Below are 17,443 nucleotides of genomic sequence, written 5' to 3' on the forward strand. Positions count from 1 at the left end.
CTCTCATCAATCTACACACCATACGCCATAATGACAAAGCAAAAACATTTTTTTTACATTTTTTCATGTTTAAAAAAATAAAATAAAAATGATATCACATTTACATATGTATTCAGATGTTTTATTCAGTACTTTGTTGAAGTACATTTGGCAGCGATTACAGCCTCGAGTCTTCTTGGGTATGACGCTACAAGCTTGGCACACCTGTATTTGGGGAGTTTCTCCCCAAATCTTCTCTGCAGATCCTCTCAAGCTCTGTCAGGTTGGATGGGGAGCGTTGCTGCACAGCTATTTTCAGGTCTCTCCAGAGACGTTCGATCAGGTTCAAGTCTGGGCTCTGGCTGGGCCACTCAAAGACTTGTCCCAAAGCCATTCCTGCGTTGTCTTGGCTGTGTGCTTAGGATCGTTGTCCTGTTGGAAGGTGAACCTTCGCCCCAGTCTGATGTCCTGAGCGCTCTGTAGCAGGTTTTCATCAAGGATCTCTGTGTACTTTGCTCTATTCAGCCTTCCCTTGATTCTGACATGTCTCCCAGTCTCTGGGAGACGTTGTCATTATGGGGTATTGTGTGTAGATTAATGAGAGAAAATAACGATTTAATACATTTTAAAATAAGGCTGTAACGTAACAAAATGTGGAAAAAGTCAAGAGGTCTGAATACTTTCCGAATGCACTGTATTTCAAAAACCGCGCGGTAGAAAGGACTATCAACACATACTGAGCAGCTCATGTTATAAACAGAAGCATGCTACATGGCAGACCAATCCAAACTCATCTCCCTGCATGTCCAGCCCACCCATTATCTCAGCCAGTCATGGCTAGCGGAAAGGTTCCTGGCTTTTTCTTTTGCTAAACCAACTAGGCAACAATTGTATTTTTATTTACAGATGGAATACAAGTTTGTTTTTAAGGCACATGAAAGTTTACATGTTCCAGAAGGCATTTCTGACAAAAAATGCAATTTGATAAAAAAATCATGTTTATGTTCAAATGCCTCTCCTGTGAAGTAGTGACGTGCGACATACGCCTAGTTTCCTGAAACGAGTCGCATATGTAATCTCTTTGAGTAGACAGTAGGTGATGATTGAAACTTATGTTGATTTCAACTTGTCAACCCACAAGATGAAGACAATCTTTGCTCAGTTTGCCAAATTAGGTCCAGGCTTCTGTTCAGAAAACAATCTGTGAAGACATCAGTAGAGCACAACAGCCTCTATCTCTTGGCTCTGTACACAAGAAAAGGACTGACCTTCCACTAGCAATGAAAGCAATCAGACTCACAAGAGAAGACAAGCAAAACAGAATTTTGCATTTTTTTTTCTGATTGGCATTCAAGATATACAAAAACGACTTGTTGTCAACATAACTTTCATATGGAATGCATTAATGTTACACTGGCACTATCTCCAGAAGAATAGGCTGTACTTATATCTCAGTGTGATAGATAGTCCAGACATGTTTATGTTGTTAACATGTGTTTCTTTGCTTTGTGAACAGGAGAAAGATGGAGATTTCTCAGAAGACTGCTGAGGAAGAGGAACGCTACCAGAAGAAGATGGAGAAGTGAGTTCACCCTGCCTTGCATATTGATTGTTCCTATAATATAAGTATTTTGACAAATAATGTTACGCACAATAACATATTCTACTCATAGAGGAACAGACGGATCAGTCAGGGACTGGTAGAAACAGACGGATCAGTCAGGGACTGGTAGAAACAGATGGATCAGTCAGGGACTGGTAGAAACAGACGGATCAGTCAGGGACTGGTAGAAACAGACGGATCAGTCAGGGACTGGGAGAAACAGACGGATCAGTCAGGGACTGTTAGAAACAGACGGATCAGTCAGGGACTGGTAGAAACAGACGGATCAGTCAGGGACTGGGAGAAACAGACGGATCAGTCAGGGACTGGGAGAAACAGACGGATCAGTCAGGGACTGGGAGAAACAGACGGATCAGTCAGGGACTGGTAGAAACAGACGGATCAGTCAGGGACTGGTAGAAACAGACGGATCAGTCAGGGACTGGTAGAAACAGACGGATCAGTCAGGGACTGGTAGAAACAGACGGATCAGTCAGGGACTGGGAGAAACAGACGGATCAGTCAGGGACTGGGAGAAACAGACGGATCAGTCAGGGACTGGGAGAAACAGACGGATCAGTCAGGGACTGGGAGAAACAGACGGATCAGTCAGGGACTGGGAGAAACAGACGGATCAGTCAGGGACTGGGAGAAACAGACGGATCAGTCAGGGACTGGGAGAAACAGACGGATCAGTCAGGGCCTGGGAGAAACAGACGGATCTGTCAGTGACTGGGAGAAACAGACGGATCATTCAGGGACTGGGAGAAACAAACGGATCAGTCAGGGACTGGGAGAAACAGACGGATCAGTCAGGAACTGGGAGAAACAGACAGAAACAGACGGATCTGTCAGTGACTGGGAGAAACAGACGGATCAGTCAGGGACTGGGAGAAACAGACGGATCAGTCAGGGACTGGGAGAAACAGACGGATCAGTCAGGGACTGGGAGAAACAGACGGATCAGTCAGGGACTGGGAGAAACAGACGGATCAGTCAGGGCCTAGGAGAAACAGACGGATCAGTCAGGGCCTGGGAGAAACAGACGGATCAGTCAGGGACTGGGAGAAACAGACGGATCTGTCAGGGCCTGGGAGAAACAGACGGATCAGTCAGGGCCTGGGAGAAACAGACGGATCAGTCAGGGCCTGGGAGAAACAGACGGATCAGTCAGGGCCTGGGAGAAACAGACGGATCAGTCAGGGCCTGGGAGAAACAGACGGATCAGTCAGGGCCTGGGAGAAACAGACGGATCAGTCAGGGCCTGGGAGAAACAGACGGATCTGTCAGGGCCTGGGAGAAACAGACGGATCTGTCAGGGCCTGGGAGAAACAGACAGAAACAGACGGATCAGTCAGGGACTGGGAGAATGGCATAAAGGGAACCCAGGAGCCATCTAAACTTCACAGACCATCTAGTTAAAATAAAAGCATGTGTGCGTGTTTAGGATCGAGGCTACGGAGAAGAAGCACAATGGGGAGTGGGAGGAGGACTGGGCCCCTGGAGAACAAACCAAAACCAAGAGTCCCTCCCCGGCCCTGCACGAAATCAACACCCCACCCTCCGGGTACAAGAGCTCTGGTAAGGAGAAGGGAACAGGCGGTACCTCTATAGATGAATGAATAGATTCCAACAGGGACCTGTAGAGCAGCAGGACCAGTAAGGGCCTAGACTTACAGATGTGTTGAACCTCTCTGCATGCTGTCTGTCTCCTGTCTTCTTCCTCTGTGTGCCGTGCTTTCTGACTTCCTTCACTTCCAGACTATGGAGCCAGCTCTTTTCAGGCTGATGACACCGATGAAGAGGAAGAGGAGGAGGAAGGGAGAGAAGTGAGTGACTGAGTCTCACAGTGTACCGACACATCGCAGAGTCAGAGACACGTTACAATACCACTGACAACATGCTCGATTTCCTTTGACAACCAAAACCTATTGACATGTTCATATACTGTACATGAATAGTGCTAGCCTGGATGCTAGGCTGTTTCTGCTTTAGCTAGCTTGTCTTGTTTTTCCTAAACTGCCTAGAATCCAGGAGGGTGCTATATTTCTCAATACAACCCCTTGAGCTTTCTTTCTTTCTTTCTGTTGTGTGAATTGGATTCAGTTGACCAACTATAGTAGTGGCAGGAGGTAGGAGGAATGATCTGACTGGTGTAGAAGGTAGGACTAATGATCAGTAGACTGGTGCAGGAGGTATAGGAGGTAGGACTAACGGTCTGACTGGTGTATGAGGTAGGAATAATGATCTGACTAGTGTAGGAGGTAGTAGTAATGATCTGACTGGTACAAGAGGTAGGAGTATTGATCAGTAGACTGGTACAGGAGTAATGGTCAGTAGACTAGTGCAGGAGATAGGAGTAATGATCAGTAAACTGGTGCAGGAGGTAGGTGTAATGATCAGTGGAACGGTGCAGGAGGTAGGAGTAATGATCAGTGGACCGGTGTAGGAGGTGGGACTAATGATCAGTAGACTGGTGGAGGAGGTAGGAGTAATGGTCTGACTGGTGTAGGACTAATGGTCTGACTGGTGTGGGAGGTAGGAGTAATGATCTGACTGGTGTGGGAGGTAGGAGTAAAGATCTGACTGGTGTAGGAGGTAGGAGTAATGATCTGACTGGTGTAGGAGGTAGGAGTAATGATCTGACTGGTGTAGGAGGTAGGAGTAATGATCTGACTGGTGTAGGAGTAATGATCTGACTGGTGTAGGAGGTAGGACTAATGATCTGACTGGTGTAGGAGGTAGGAGTAATGATCTGACTGGTGTAGGACTAATGATCTGACTGGTGTAGGAGGTAGGACTAATGATCTGACTGGTGTAGGAGGTAGGAGTAATGATCTGACTGGTGTAGGACTAATGATCTGACTGGTGCGGGAGGTAGGAGTAATGATCTGACTGGTGCGGGAGGTAGGAGTAATGATCTGACTGGTGTAGGAGTAATGATCTGACTGGTGTAGGAGGTAGGACTAATGATCTGACTGGTGTAGGAGGTAGGAGTAATGATCTGACTGGTGTAGGAGTAATGATCTGACTGGTGCGGGAGGTAGGAGTAATGATCTGACTGGTGTAGGAGGTAGGAGTAATGATCTGACTGGTGTAGGAGTGTTGATCAGTAAACCTTTGCAGCAGGTAGGAGTAATGTCCATATAACACCATGCTGTATAAGTGAGAGTATGAAATAAAAATCACAAACACTTTATTTTCAGTTGATGTTTTGTCAGCACATCGCCAATAGCCATATAACCCATCCTTGAGTTATATGTTGTTCTATATGACTGAGCCATAACCCAGCCTTGAGTTATATGTTGTTCTATATGACTGAGCCATAACCCAGCCTTGAGTTATATGTTGTTCTATATGAATGACCAGTGACCCAATCTTGAGTATTTTGTTGCCTTGCGTTGCGCTGTGCCGTGCCCCAGGTGTCAGAGACTGAGCGAGAGGATCTGGAGGAGTCGGAGAAGGTGAGGCACTGGGTGGAACGTCTCTGTCAGACATGGCTGGAGCAAATTTCCTGTGTAGAGAACGAGTCCCCAGAGGCACACCTAGAACTTCCTCTCCTAGAACTACGTAGAACTACCCTCCCTATAACTACGTAGAACTACCCTCCCTATAACTACGTAGAACTACCCTCCCTATAACTATGTAGAACTACCCTCCCTAGAACTATGTAGAACCACCTCTCCTAGAACTATGTAGAACCACCTCTCATAGAACTATGTAGAACCACCTCTCCTAGAACCCCCTTTCCTCTGTGTATCAGTGAGGACCACCTGTGGTACTATCGCATATGATATTTAATATGTGTAGTAACTCTTCTTCATTTAATCAATCAATCAATCAAGTTTATTTTATATAGCCCTTCGTACATCAGCTAATATCTCAAAGTGCTGTACAGAAACCCAGCCTAAAACCCCAAACAGCAAGCAATGCAGGTGTAGAAGCATGGTGGCTAGGAAAAACTCCCTAGAAAGGCCAAAACCTAGGAAGAAACCTAGAGAGGAACCAGGCTATGAGGGGTGGCCAGTCCTCTTCTGGCTGTGCCGGGTGGAGATTATAACAGAACATGGCCAAGATGTTCAAAATGTTCATAAATGACAAGCATGGTCAAATAGTAATCAGGAATAAATGTCAGTTGGCTTTTCATAGCCGATAATTAAGAGCTGAAAACAGCAGGTCTGGGACAGGTAGGGGTTCCATAACCGCAGGCAGAACATTTGAAACTGGGACAGCAGCAAGGCCAGGTGGACTGGGGACAGCAAGGAGTCATCATGCCCGGTAGTCCTGACGTATGGTCCTAGGGCTCAGTTCCTCCGAGAGAGAGAAATAAAGAGAGAAGAAGAGAATTAGAGAGAGCCAAGATGTTCAAAATGTTCATAAATGACAAGCATGGTCAAATAATAATCAGGAATAAATGTCAGTTGGCTTTTCATAGCCGATCATTAAGAGTTGAAAACAGCTGGTCTGGGACAGGTAGGGGTTCCAGAACTGCAGACAGAACAGTTGAAACTGGAACAGCAGCAAGGCCAGGTGGACTGGGGACAGCAAGGAGTCATCATGCCCAGTAGTCCTGGCGTATGGTCCTAGGGCTCAGGTCCTCCGAGAGAGAGAAAGAAAGAGAGAAGGAGAGAATTAGAGAGAGCATACTTAAATTCACACAGGACACTGGATCAGACAGGAGAAGTACTCCAGATATAACCAACTGGCCCTAGCCCCCCGACACAAACTACTGCAGCATAAATACTGGAGTCTGAGACAGGAGGGGTCAGGAGACACTGTGGCCCCATCCGATGATACCCCCGGACAGGGCCAAACAGGAAGGATATAACCCCACCCACTTTGCCAAAGCACAGTCCCCGCACCACTAGAGGGATATCTTCAAACACCAACTTACCATCCTGAGACAAGGCCGAGTATAGCACCCAAAGATCTCCACCACAGCACAAACCAAGGGGGGGCGCCAACCCAGACAGGAAGATCACGTCAGTAACTCAACCCACTCAAGTGACGCACCCCTCCTAGGGACGGCATGAAAGAGCACCAGTGATCCAAGTACTGGCTTACTTAAAATTTAAAATGTAATGTTTTTCCCTTCCGTTGGTAATAGATAGATTTGTGGTAGGATACAGTGAGTCATTTATCTTGTTATTCAAAGACAGTGATCGTAGTTCAGAGGAAGTAAGCCCCGTCCTCCACCTCCACCTCCTCCTCCCACTACACCCCTCCCTCACAGTCCTACATGACCCCCTCCTCCCCCTGGCCCACCCCTCAACCTCCCCCTCCTCCTCCCCCGCCTACCCCACCCCTTCCACCCCCACCCCTTCCACCCCCTTCACCCCCACCCCCCCAGCACCCGGAGGAGAGGCTGGGGGGAGGGTCCCATGGAGGGTCCCACCACCATCACCCCTCCAGTCCTCCAGAGACAAGGAGCGAGTGGGAACGGGGTGGGTACCTGCCAAGGAGAGGTTACTACTCGTCCAACGCCAATGAAATGACCTACCCCTCGTACTCTATGGTAGCCTCCCTGGGGTATCTATGGTCTGGTCTGAAACAACTCCTAGGCCTTGCCTTGCCCCGAAACCTTTTAGCTGAGTTGATGGGAGCGGACAACAATTCACAATGACTGAATGGTGTGAAGAAGACATCTCTTTCTTCTCCATTGAAATGAAATGCTGTTTTTTATTCAGTTTGTCGAGGCTCTGTGTGATTTGAAATGTTGTTATAGTATTTGACAGCAGTGGGTGTAGAATCGCATGGCGTGTTGTGGTGTGATATGCAGTAAGTAGTGGGTGTTTTATGTGTGAAGACATTATATTGTCAATGTAGGCGATTGAGGCTGTAAGTCAAGACTGAATAGCTCCTTTTCAAGTGCACAATATCTCCTGTCTCGATGTGTTCCACTTCAAACACCCCTGTGTGTGTGTGTGTGTGTTTGTGTAACATTCATATTCCCGTAGTGTTTTGCAAAAGTAATTCAGGGATGAATACACAGTACTCTTTCCCTGAGGCATCAGATGGCCCCTGCCATGTCTAAACCAGTCATGCTACCCCAGAGCCAGTCCCATCGACCTACCTACCCTACCCTCTGAGGGCCTGGTAAGAAAAACACTCCTAACCCCCCTCTTTCGCTCTCCCTAAAAACCCTCAATCCCTTTGTGGACGCTTGCTATGTTCTCCTGTCACTGTCCCTAGCCGGGGTACTAGTTGGTTGTCACTGTCCCTAGCCGGGGTGCTAGTTGGTTGTCACTGTCCCTAGTCGGGGTACTAGTTGGTTGTCACTGTCCCTAGTCAGGGTGCTTATTTGTTCAAGCTGTTTCACTGGTTTCTCTGCTGTACAAGACAAGGATGGTTAGCGTACAGATGCTAACTTCCTTATCAGGTTGACACAGAGGCAGGCAGGCAGGCAGAGTCTATCATAGGTTTTGGATGAAAACCTCTTAAAGGTCCAATACAGTCATTTTTATCTCAATATCAAATCCTTTCTGGGTAACAATTAATTACCTTACTGTGATTGTTATCTATTCAAATGGTCAAAAATAAACACACATAGCTTCTTAGCAAAGAGCAATTTCCCACGCAAGAATTTTGTTAGGACTGTCTGGGAGTAGCTGTTAGTGGCAAAGAGTTTTGGAACTCCCTTTCTTATTGGTCTATTAACTAATTTACCGCCTGGGGATGTCACGAGGCACACCAAAACTCCATCCCACCAAATCTAGGACTGTGACGATACCAGTATTGCAGAAGATCAAACTGTGTGTTCCTTTAAAAACCTGCTGTATGTACAATATTGTGTGCTAAAGTAAAACATAAATAGAAATGTGACTCTGGATGACACCATAATGATGTTTGTTTCCAACATTAGGGCTGTTTCCCTAAAGAAGTTAAATCCGCTTCGTGTTTTGTTTTTCCCTGCCACAATACTAACTAGTATTGTGATACTGGTATCGTCACGGCCCTAACCAAAACAGCTCTTACACTACATTTTACATTTACATTTCAGTAATTTAGCAGACGCTCTTATTAGTGCATTCATCTACAGACAGCTAGGTGGGACAACCACATATCACAGACGTAGTCAGTACATTCATCTACAGACCGCTAGGTGGGACAACCACATATCACAGACGTAGTCAGTACATTCATCTACAGACCGCTAGGTGGGACAACCACATATCACAGTCGTAGTCAGTACATTCATCTACAGACAGCTAGGTGGGACAACCACATTTCACAGTCGTAGTCAGTACATTCATCTACAGACAGCTAGGTGGGACAACCACATATCACAGACGTAGTCAGTACATTCATCTACAGACCGCTAGGTGGGACAACCACATATCACAGACGTAGTCAGTACATTCATCTACAGACCGCTAGGTGGGACAACCACATATCACAGTCGTAGTCAGTACATTCATCTACAGACCGCTAGGTGGGACAACCACATTTCACAGTCGTAGTCAGTACATTCATCTACAGACAGCTAGGTGGGACAACCACATTTCACAGTCGTAGTCAGTGCATTCATCTACAGACAGCTAGGTGGGACAACCACATTTCACAGTCGTAGTCAGTACATTCATCTACAGACAGCTAGGTGGGACAACCACATTTCACAGTCGTAGTCAGTGCATTCATCTACAGACAGCTAGGTGGGACAACCACATATCACAGTCGTAGTCAGTGCATTCATCTACAGACCGCTAGGTGGGACAACCACATATCACAGACGTAGTCAGTACATTCATCTACAGACCGCTAGGTGGGACAACCACATATCACAGTCGTAGTCAGTGCATTCATCTACAGACAGCTAGGTGGGACAACCACATTTCACAGTCGTAGTCAGTGCATTCATCTACAGACAGCTAGGTGGGACAACCACATATCACAGTCGTAGTCAGTACATTCATCTACAGACCGCTAGGTGGGACAACCACATATCACAGTCGTAGTCAGTGCATTCATCTACAGACAGCTAGGTGGGACAACCACATTTCACAGTCGTAGTCAGTACATTCATCTACAGACAGCTAGGTGGGACAACCACATTTCACAGTCGTAGTCAGTGCATTCATCTACAGACCGCTAGGTGGGACAACCACATATCACAGTCGTAGTCAGTGCATTCATCTACAGACCGCTAGGTGGGACAACCACATATCACAGACGTAGTCAGTACATTCATCTACAGACCGCTAGGTGGGACAACCACATATCACAGTCGTAGTCAGTACATTCATCTACAGACCGCTAGGTGGGACAACCACATTTCACAGTCGTAGTCAGTACATTCATCTACAGACAGCTAGGTGGGACAACCACATTTCACAGTCGTAGTCAGTACGTTCATCTTAAGACATCTAGGTGGGACAACCACAGATCACAGTCGTAGTCAGTACATTCATCTACAGACAGCTAGGTGGGACAACCACATATCACAGACGTAGTCAGTACATTCATCTTCAGACAGCTAGGTGGGACAACCACATATCACAGTCGTAGTCAGTACGTTCATCTTAAGACCGCTAGGTGGGACAACCACATATCACAGTCGTAGTCAGTACATTCATTTTTAGACAGCTAGGTGGGACAACCACATATCACAGTCGTAGAAAGTATGTTTTTCCTCAATAATGTAGCTGTCAGTAGAGCCAGAGCTAGAAGGGGGGCGGGGTGGGGGGGTTCAAGTGCAAGTCCTGGTTAAGTGTTTTTTAAATGTTATTGTTATTATTTAAATTTTTTGGGGGGTGGGTGGGTCGAGGTGAGGAGGATTATTTAAGATCCTGTTTGAAGAGGTAGCGTTTTTATCCTTTTCACAATTCTACAATATTATTCCAGTCTTCATAGTGTGGAAATATATATAAAACACAGGAAAATCACGTTTTTGATTGCACCGGGACTTACATTTTATACATGTAAGCAGTAACTCCCCTGAATGTGGTTTGACTATAGGACAAAGACAATGTATTCAAAATAGCTTCTGAAGTTGCATAATTATATGTTCGTTAATGGGAAAATATGTCTGTTTTTTCCATTTCCTGAAAGGTTTCTGTTTTGGAGATAATAGGTTTTCATCCAACAGCGAGGCTACGCTAATGTCCCTTCCTCTCTTCCTGTCACCCTGTTTCATTGCATGACTATGGAGATAGCACTCTCCTCCCACTGGTCATTTACCATATGTCAGCACCACAGGAGGTTGGTGGCACCTTAATTGGGGAGGACGGGCTCGTGGTAATGGCTGCAATGGTATCAAATACATCAAACTCATGGTTTCCATTGATGCCATTCCATTTACTCTGTTCCAGCCATTGCTATGAGCCGTCCTCCCCTCAGCAGCTTCCACTGGTCACCACCATCCAGAAAAACCAAGGGAGGATTGAGTCTTCATATATTATCCATGTTGTCAAGGGTGAATCCACAGAGACTATTCTAGTCTTTGCAGTTTATCAACAGAACTTGTCAGTAAACGAGTACTTAACCCTAAGATGTAGAGAGAGAGAGAGAGAAGAAGCTTAGTGTTGTAGTGTCAATCTCTTCTGAATGCCTTCTGGTTCCTCTGCTACAGCCGCCGGAGATGCTGAAACGGATGGTGACGTATAACACCTCCTTTAGGTCCAACAACAAGAGACAAGTAATCCATACCCATCACCACCTTCCCCTCTGACTCTCCTCTCTTCTCCTTTGACTCTCCTCTCCTCTGCTCTGAGTGGTTATTAGTAGTTTAGTGGCTGTTTCCCCTTCCTCTTTCCTAACTAAATCAATCCCTCTTTCTTCGTGTAGTGACTGCGTGTAGTGACTGCCTCCTTTACTTCTCTGGTTCCCAATCTGTCCTCTTTGTTTGATGCACTAGTTCCTTGTAGTCGCACGTTCGATAACTCAGCTAATGACTGTGGAGTGCACATGTATTGGGCATTCTTTTGTCTCTGTGTAGATAAGCGGATGGGTTGGATGCTGAATGGTGTACATTATGTGGGTGTACGTCTTCCTTTTGTGTCCAGGTTGATCTCATGTTATCTGACAGTGCATTGTCCTGCTGTCAAGGCCTTTTTAGTATTTGATACAAAATGAGATTGGGACCACAAAAAACTTCTGTACTCTAGGAAGAAAGAGCTCCATGTTTTTACACAACCCTACAGCTTATGATTATTGTTAAAAAATAACTTTGATTTTACAGTCCTTGTTCTTAAATTCATTCCCTACACTTCCAGATCTGTCGTCATAAACTCTGTGGAAATCTCAATTGGCACTCTGCTATTCCCTATATTCTGCACTATACTGTATCTGGTGGACAGTGGTGCACTATAGGCAATTTGAGATGCAGCCTCGTACCTCAGAGGGCCTTTTGTTCTTGTGATGCTTTCAAAAATCTGTTCATGTGTCCATGAGCAAGGAACTTAACTCTAATTGTTCCAGGGTCGCCGTCAATAATGGCTGTTCCCTGGCTCTGACCCCACTCTCTGAGGGTTCTCAGGAGGCGTGGGATATGCAAGAAAACGATTTACCAATTCGCACTTGTACATGTGTGAAATAGGACAAATGTAAGCACCCACTTCATTATTATCTTGTTATGATTATATTCAAAAGACTTCAATGTCATTGCAATGAATAGGCTTGTACTCAGAACGTCATCTTACACAGTCAGATTCAATCAATGTTCATTCAGAAAGCAATGCTTTTATAGAGACGCTTTTTATTCCTTCTTTGTCCATGAATGCAGAATGAGGAGCTGTGGCCCTCAGATTTTGATGGACACAGATGACGGTGTGTGTGCTTTTGTGTGTGTATGTGCGTGTGTGTGTCAATGAGGCCTGTCCTAGAGGAGAGAGATGAGCCTTCAGATGTCACACTGTGAACGTGACATTAGCAGGCAGAGACACGTGAAAGGCAGATTGAACAAGCCTGTTTTGTTTTTTATTTTCAACTCCTTTTGAGATGTTTTGAAGTGAAAATTAGAAATGCGGTCGCTATCTCACTTTTTCAAACGAAAGGGATTGAACAGGGGAGAAAAATGAAAACTGATTTTCAGTAACAATGGAAATTTGCTTCAAAAATCTATGTTTTATAGAGTGCCTTGCACCCCCTTTGCGTTTTTATTATTTTGTTTCATTACAACCTGTAATTTTAAATTGATTTTTATTTGGATTTCATGTAGTGGACATCCAACTTGAAGGAGCTTTAGCAGTTTTGCCTTGAGGAATGGGCAAAAATCCCAGTGGCTAGATGTGCCAAGCTTATAGAGACATACCCCAAGAGACTTGCAGCTGTAATTGCTGCAAAAGGTAGCTCTACAAAGTATTTACTTTGGGGGGGTGAATAGTTATGCACGCTCAAGTTTTCTGTTTTTTTTTGTCTTATTTTTTGTTTGTTTCACAAGAAAAAAATATTTTGCATCTTCAAAGTGTTAGGTATGTTGTGTAAATCTAATTATACAACCCCCCCCCCCCCCAATTTTTTTTTTTTTAATTCCAGGTTGTAAGGCAACAAAATAAGAAAAATGCCAAGGGGGTGAATACTTTTGCAAGCCACTGTAGTTACAACCATTGCATTGAAACGCTGAAATGTGTTGGTTTTAGCAATAAAACATTGGTTTTTGAAGCAACAATTTTATTTAAAGAGTTGAATATATAGTTAGCTGATATTCATACTGCCGTTCTTATCGCTATAGTCGCATAGACCTTTGTTTTACAAAGCTCGAGATGGAAAAATATGGAAAACGGATCCACAACCTTGGCTTTTCTCATATTATTAAATTAATCCATTTAAAGTACATTTAAAGACATAGAAATGGTTGTCAAAAGAAATCTAGCTCTTCAACACTCAGCACACTCATTCTCTGCTAGGGCCTGATTACATGCAAAAGTCATTTAGATACATAATGATAAATGATACGCTACATTGACCTGGTTTGTGTTGAACCTATGAAGAAGTTTTACAATGTTGTAAACTAACAAAAGAAAGAACTGCCATTTCAGTTTACATCACAGATTGTGTAAAATGTCAGAATTATCCAAATCCTTTGTATGTACTAGAGCAATAAATCAGTTGAGGCCAGGGTGATATAAGGCTATAATTGCAGGCCTATTGCTCAACCATGTTTCCTAGTGGTGCTAAACCTCAATGCAGAAATGACACGGTGAACTATCTAATCCAGAGGCTCTTAAGCTTTTTCAGCTCGAGACCCAAATGAAAAATGTACTGTCCTCGAACAACCCAAAATAAGAAGAAACAGTGTGTGATTATAAATGTTTACTCATAACTCGCGACCCACCTCTCACATTCTCAGGGCCGACTTTGGGTCCCAAAGAAACCCCGGTCTAATTATATGATGTTTGTCTTTCAGAAATATGTGGAAGACTTTGATCCCCTCTCCATGGTACTGTATGCCTGAGCTTAGCCTGTATATATCTGCCAGACTATTAGACATATAGGACCATGTCATGTATACAGGTGTAGAACCAACCATATGCAAATACATCTCTTTGAAGAAGTAGATCATTCATATCCCACTGGGCACAGACGTCAATTCAACGTCTATTCCACGTTGGTTCAACGTCATTTCATTGAAATGACGTGGAAACAACATTGATTCAACCAGTGTGTGCCCACTGGGATGCCAATAAGATCGTTACCAAGAGACCAAACAGAAGATGTGCCTTTTGAAAATCTGTGAATTGTGTCTTTGACTATAAAGCTGTGTGCAAATGTCAGTCTCCATCCAATGTGAGCCATGCCTTCTAGGTAACCATAGATCCTCATTGAGTCACTGTTACAGACATTCTGTGTTATAGCCTTCCTAGAAACCTCAGTGGAACATCTCTTTTGTTCTCATCTTTCTTTGAAAAAGTAAATGCACCGCAGGGAAGCAGTTTTCTACATCTAAAGCCATATATCATGAAGATATAATGTATAGATTGTACCATCTATACAATCTTCGAAAAAAAGGTGCTACAGTATATAGAACCTAAAAGGGTTCTTCGGCTGTCCCCATAGGATAACTCTTTGAATAAGGAAGGTTCTATGGGGACTGCCGAAGAATCCTTTTGGAACCCCTTTTTATGTGTACGTGTCTATTCACTGTGATCCAGTGTTGTGATGTAACCATCCCGCTCTCTGGCTGTGTTAACAGTTCTCCTCGGAGCAGATAGCTGGACGAGACGTGAAACTGTTGAGAATCAAAAAGGTAATGAGAACCCCCCCCCCCCTCAGGATGAACTGTCCAGTTATGACTATACTTCTCAGGTTGCTAAGCTTTTTCTGAAGGAAAGAAGGATCAAAACCCATTTTCCCTCAGGGACCATACAGCTAATCTTGCCCTGCAGAACCATTCCTTTATTGCCTCAGACAGACATTCAGTAGGATGATGACAATGCATCTAAAGCTTTAAACCGTATGTAATGAATTACATGTAATTCCAATGTCTACCAGCATGTTAAATGTGCAACCAGAGGGGAAAAAATCTAGACCACCTTTACTCCACACACAGAGACGTGTACAAAGCTCTCCCTCACCCTCCATTTGGCAAATCTGACAATAATTATATCCTCCTGATTCCTGCTTACAAGCAAAACCTAAAGCAGGAAGTACCAGTGATTCGCTCAATAAGGAAGTCGTCAGATGACGCAGATGCTAAGCTACAGGACTGTTTTGCTAGCACAGACTGGAATATGTTCCGGGATTCTTCCGATGGCATTGAGGAGTACACCACATCACTTACTGGCTTCATCAATAAGTACATCGATGACGTCGTCCCCACAGTGACTCTTCGTACATACCCCAACCAGTAGCCATGGATTACAGGCAACATCCGCACTGAGCTAAAGCGTAGAGCTGCCGCTTTCAAGGAGCGGGAATCTAACCTGGACACTTATAAGAAATCCCGCTATGCCCTCCGACGAACCATCAAACAGGCAAAGAGTCAATACAGGACTAAGATTGAATCGTACTACACCAGCCCCGACACTCGTGGGGTGTGACAGGGCTTGCAAACTATTACAGATTACAAAGGGAAGCACAGCCGCGAGCTGCCCAGTGACACGAGCCTACCAGACAAGCAAAATAACTTCTATGCTCGCTTTGAGGCAAGCAACCCTGAGGCATGCATGAGAGCATCAGCAAATCCGGATGACTGTGTGATCACGCTCTCCGTAGCCAATGTGAGTAAGACGTTAAACAGGTCAACATTCGCAGGGCCAGACAGATTACCAGGATGTGTACTCCGAGCATGCTCTGACCAACAGGCAAATATCTTCACTGACATTTTCAACCTCTCCCTGTCTAAGTCTGTAATACCAACATGTTTCAAGCAGACCACCATAGTCCTTGTGCCCAAGAGCACCAATGTAACCTGCCTAAATGACTACTGACCTGTAGCACTCACGTCTGTAGCCATGAGGTGCTTTGAAAGGCTGGTCATGGCTCACATCAACACCATTATCACATAATCCCGAGACCCACTCCAATTTGCATACCGCCCCAACAGATCCACAGATGATGCAATCTCTATTGCACTCCACAATGCACTTTCCCACCTGGACAAAAGGAACACTTATGTGAGAATGCTATTCATTGACTACAGCTCAGCGTTCAACACCATAGTGCCCTCAAAGCTCATCACTAAGCTAAGGACCCTGGGACTAAACATCTCCCTCTGCAACTGGATCCTGGACTTCCTGACGGGCCGCCCCAGGTTGTAAGTGTAGGTAACAACACATCTGCCACGCTGATCCTCAACACGGTGTCCCTCAGGGGTGCATGCTCAGTCTCCTCCAGTACTCCCTGTTCACCCATGACTGCATGGCCAAGCACGACTCCAACACCATCAGTAAGTTTGCCAACAACACAACAGTGGTAGGCCTGATCACCGACAACGATGAGACAGCCTATAGGGAGGAGGTCAGAGATGTGGCCATGTGGTGCCAGGACAACAACCTCTCCCTCATCGTGATCAAGACAAAGGAGATGATTTTTGGACTACAGGAAAAGGACGACTGAGCACGCCCCCATTCTCATTGACGGGGCTGTAGTGGAGCAGGTTGAGAGCTTCAAGTTCCTTGAAGACTCCAGCCACCCCAGTCATAGATTGTTCTCTCTACTACCGCACAGCAAGTGATAGCGGAGCACCAAATCTAAGTCCATAAGACTCCTGAACAGCTAATCAAATGGCTACCCGGACTATTTGCATTGTCGTCGCATTGCCCCCCCCCCCCCCCCCCCTTTACTCTGCTGCTACTCTCTGTTTATTATCTATGCATAGTCACTTTACCTCTACCTACATGTACATATTACCTCGACTAACCGGTGACCCCGCACATTGACTCTGTACCGGTACCCCCCGTATATAGCCCCGCTACTGTTATTTTATTGTTGCTCCTTAATTATTGATATTTTTCTTATGTTTTATTTTTATGTTTTATTTTATAGATAATTTTTTAAATCCAGTTTATTATAGTAAATGCATTTTCTTCCCCTCTTTCTTTTCTTCTTAAAACTGCATTGTTGGTAAGGGATTATAAGTAAGCATTTCACTGTAAGGTCTACACCTGTTGTATTCAGCATTTCACTGTAAGGTCTACACCTGTTGTATTCGGTACATGTGGCAAATACAATTTGATTTGATCTCTCTTAACCTTAGGTTGGACCACTTGATCTGGCCGTGGAGGGGGGTGTAGACTCCCCTCTGGGAAAGCTAGTGGTATCTGCCATTTATGATGGAAGCTCAGTAGACAAACATGGTGAGTCCATAAATGTCATACTGAAGTCCATAAGAAAGCAACCCCATTTGTATATGTTAAAGCATTCTATTCAAAATGCACTTCATCAATACGGCTTTTAGCCATTCCTTGTTGGTGTACATAGACA

The 17,443-nt window shown here is 44.8% G+C and overlaps 1 protein-coding gene across 1 annotated transcript in view; it reads left to right on the top strand.

The window, feature by feature from the left end:
* The window catches only part of LOC129855012 (harmonin-like), a 39,554-nt gene that overhangs the window by 16,140 nt on the left and 5,971 nt on the right, over positions 1 to 17,443 (top strand). The window contains exons 12-17 of the mRNA XM_055922242.1: positions 1,496 to 1,561; positions 3,030 to 3,163; positions 3,344 to 3,411; positions 13,926 to 13,958; positions 14,712 to 14,765; positions 17,217 to 17,316. Of these exons, the coding sequence (XP_055778217.1) occupies positions 1,496 to 1,561; positions 3,030 to 3,163; positions 3,344 to 3,411; positions 13,926 to 13,958; positions 14,712 to 14,765; positions 17,217 to 17,316 (455 nt within the window). The remainder of the gene's footprint in view (positions 1 to 1,495; positions 1,562 to 3,029; positions 3,164 to 3,343; positions 3,412 to 13,925; positions 13,959 to 14,711; positions 14,766 to 17,216; positions 17,317 to 17,443) is intronic.

Source organism: Salvelinus fontinalis, chromosome 5, assembly GCF_029448725.1.
Source record: "Salvelinus fontinalis isolate EN_2023a chromosome 5, ASM2944872v1, whole genome shotgun sequence".
NCBI classification, from domain to species: domain Eukaryota; kingdom Metazoa; phylum Chordata; class Actinopteri; order Salmoniformes; family Salmonidae; genus Salvelinus; species Salvelinus fontinalis.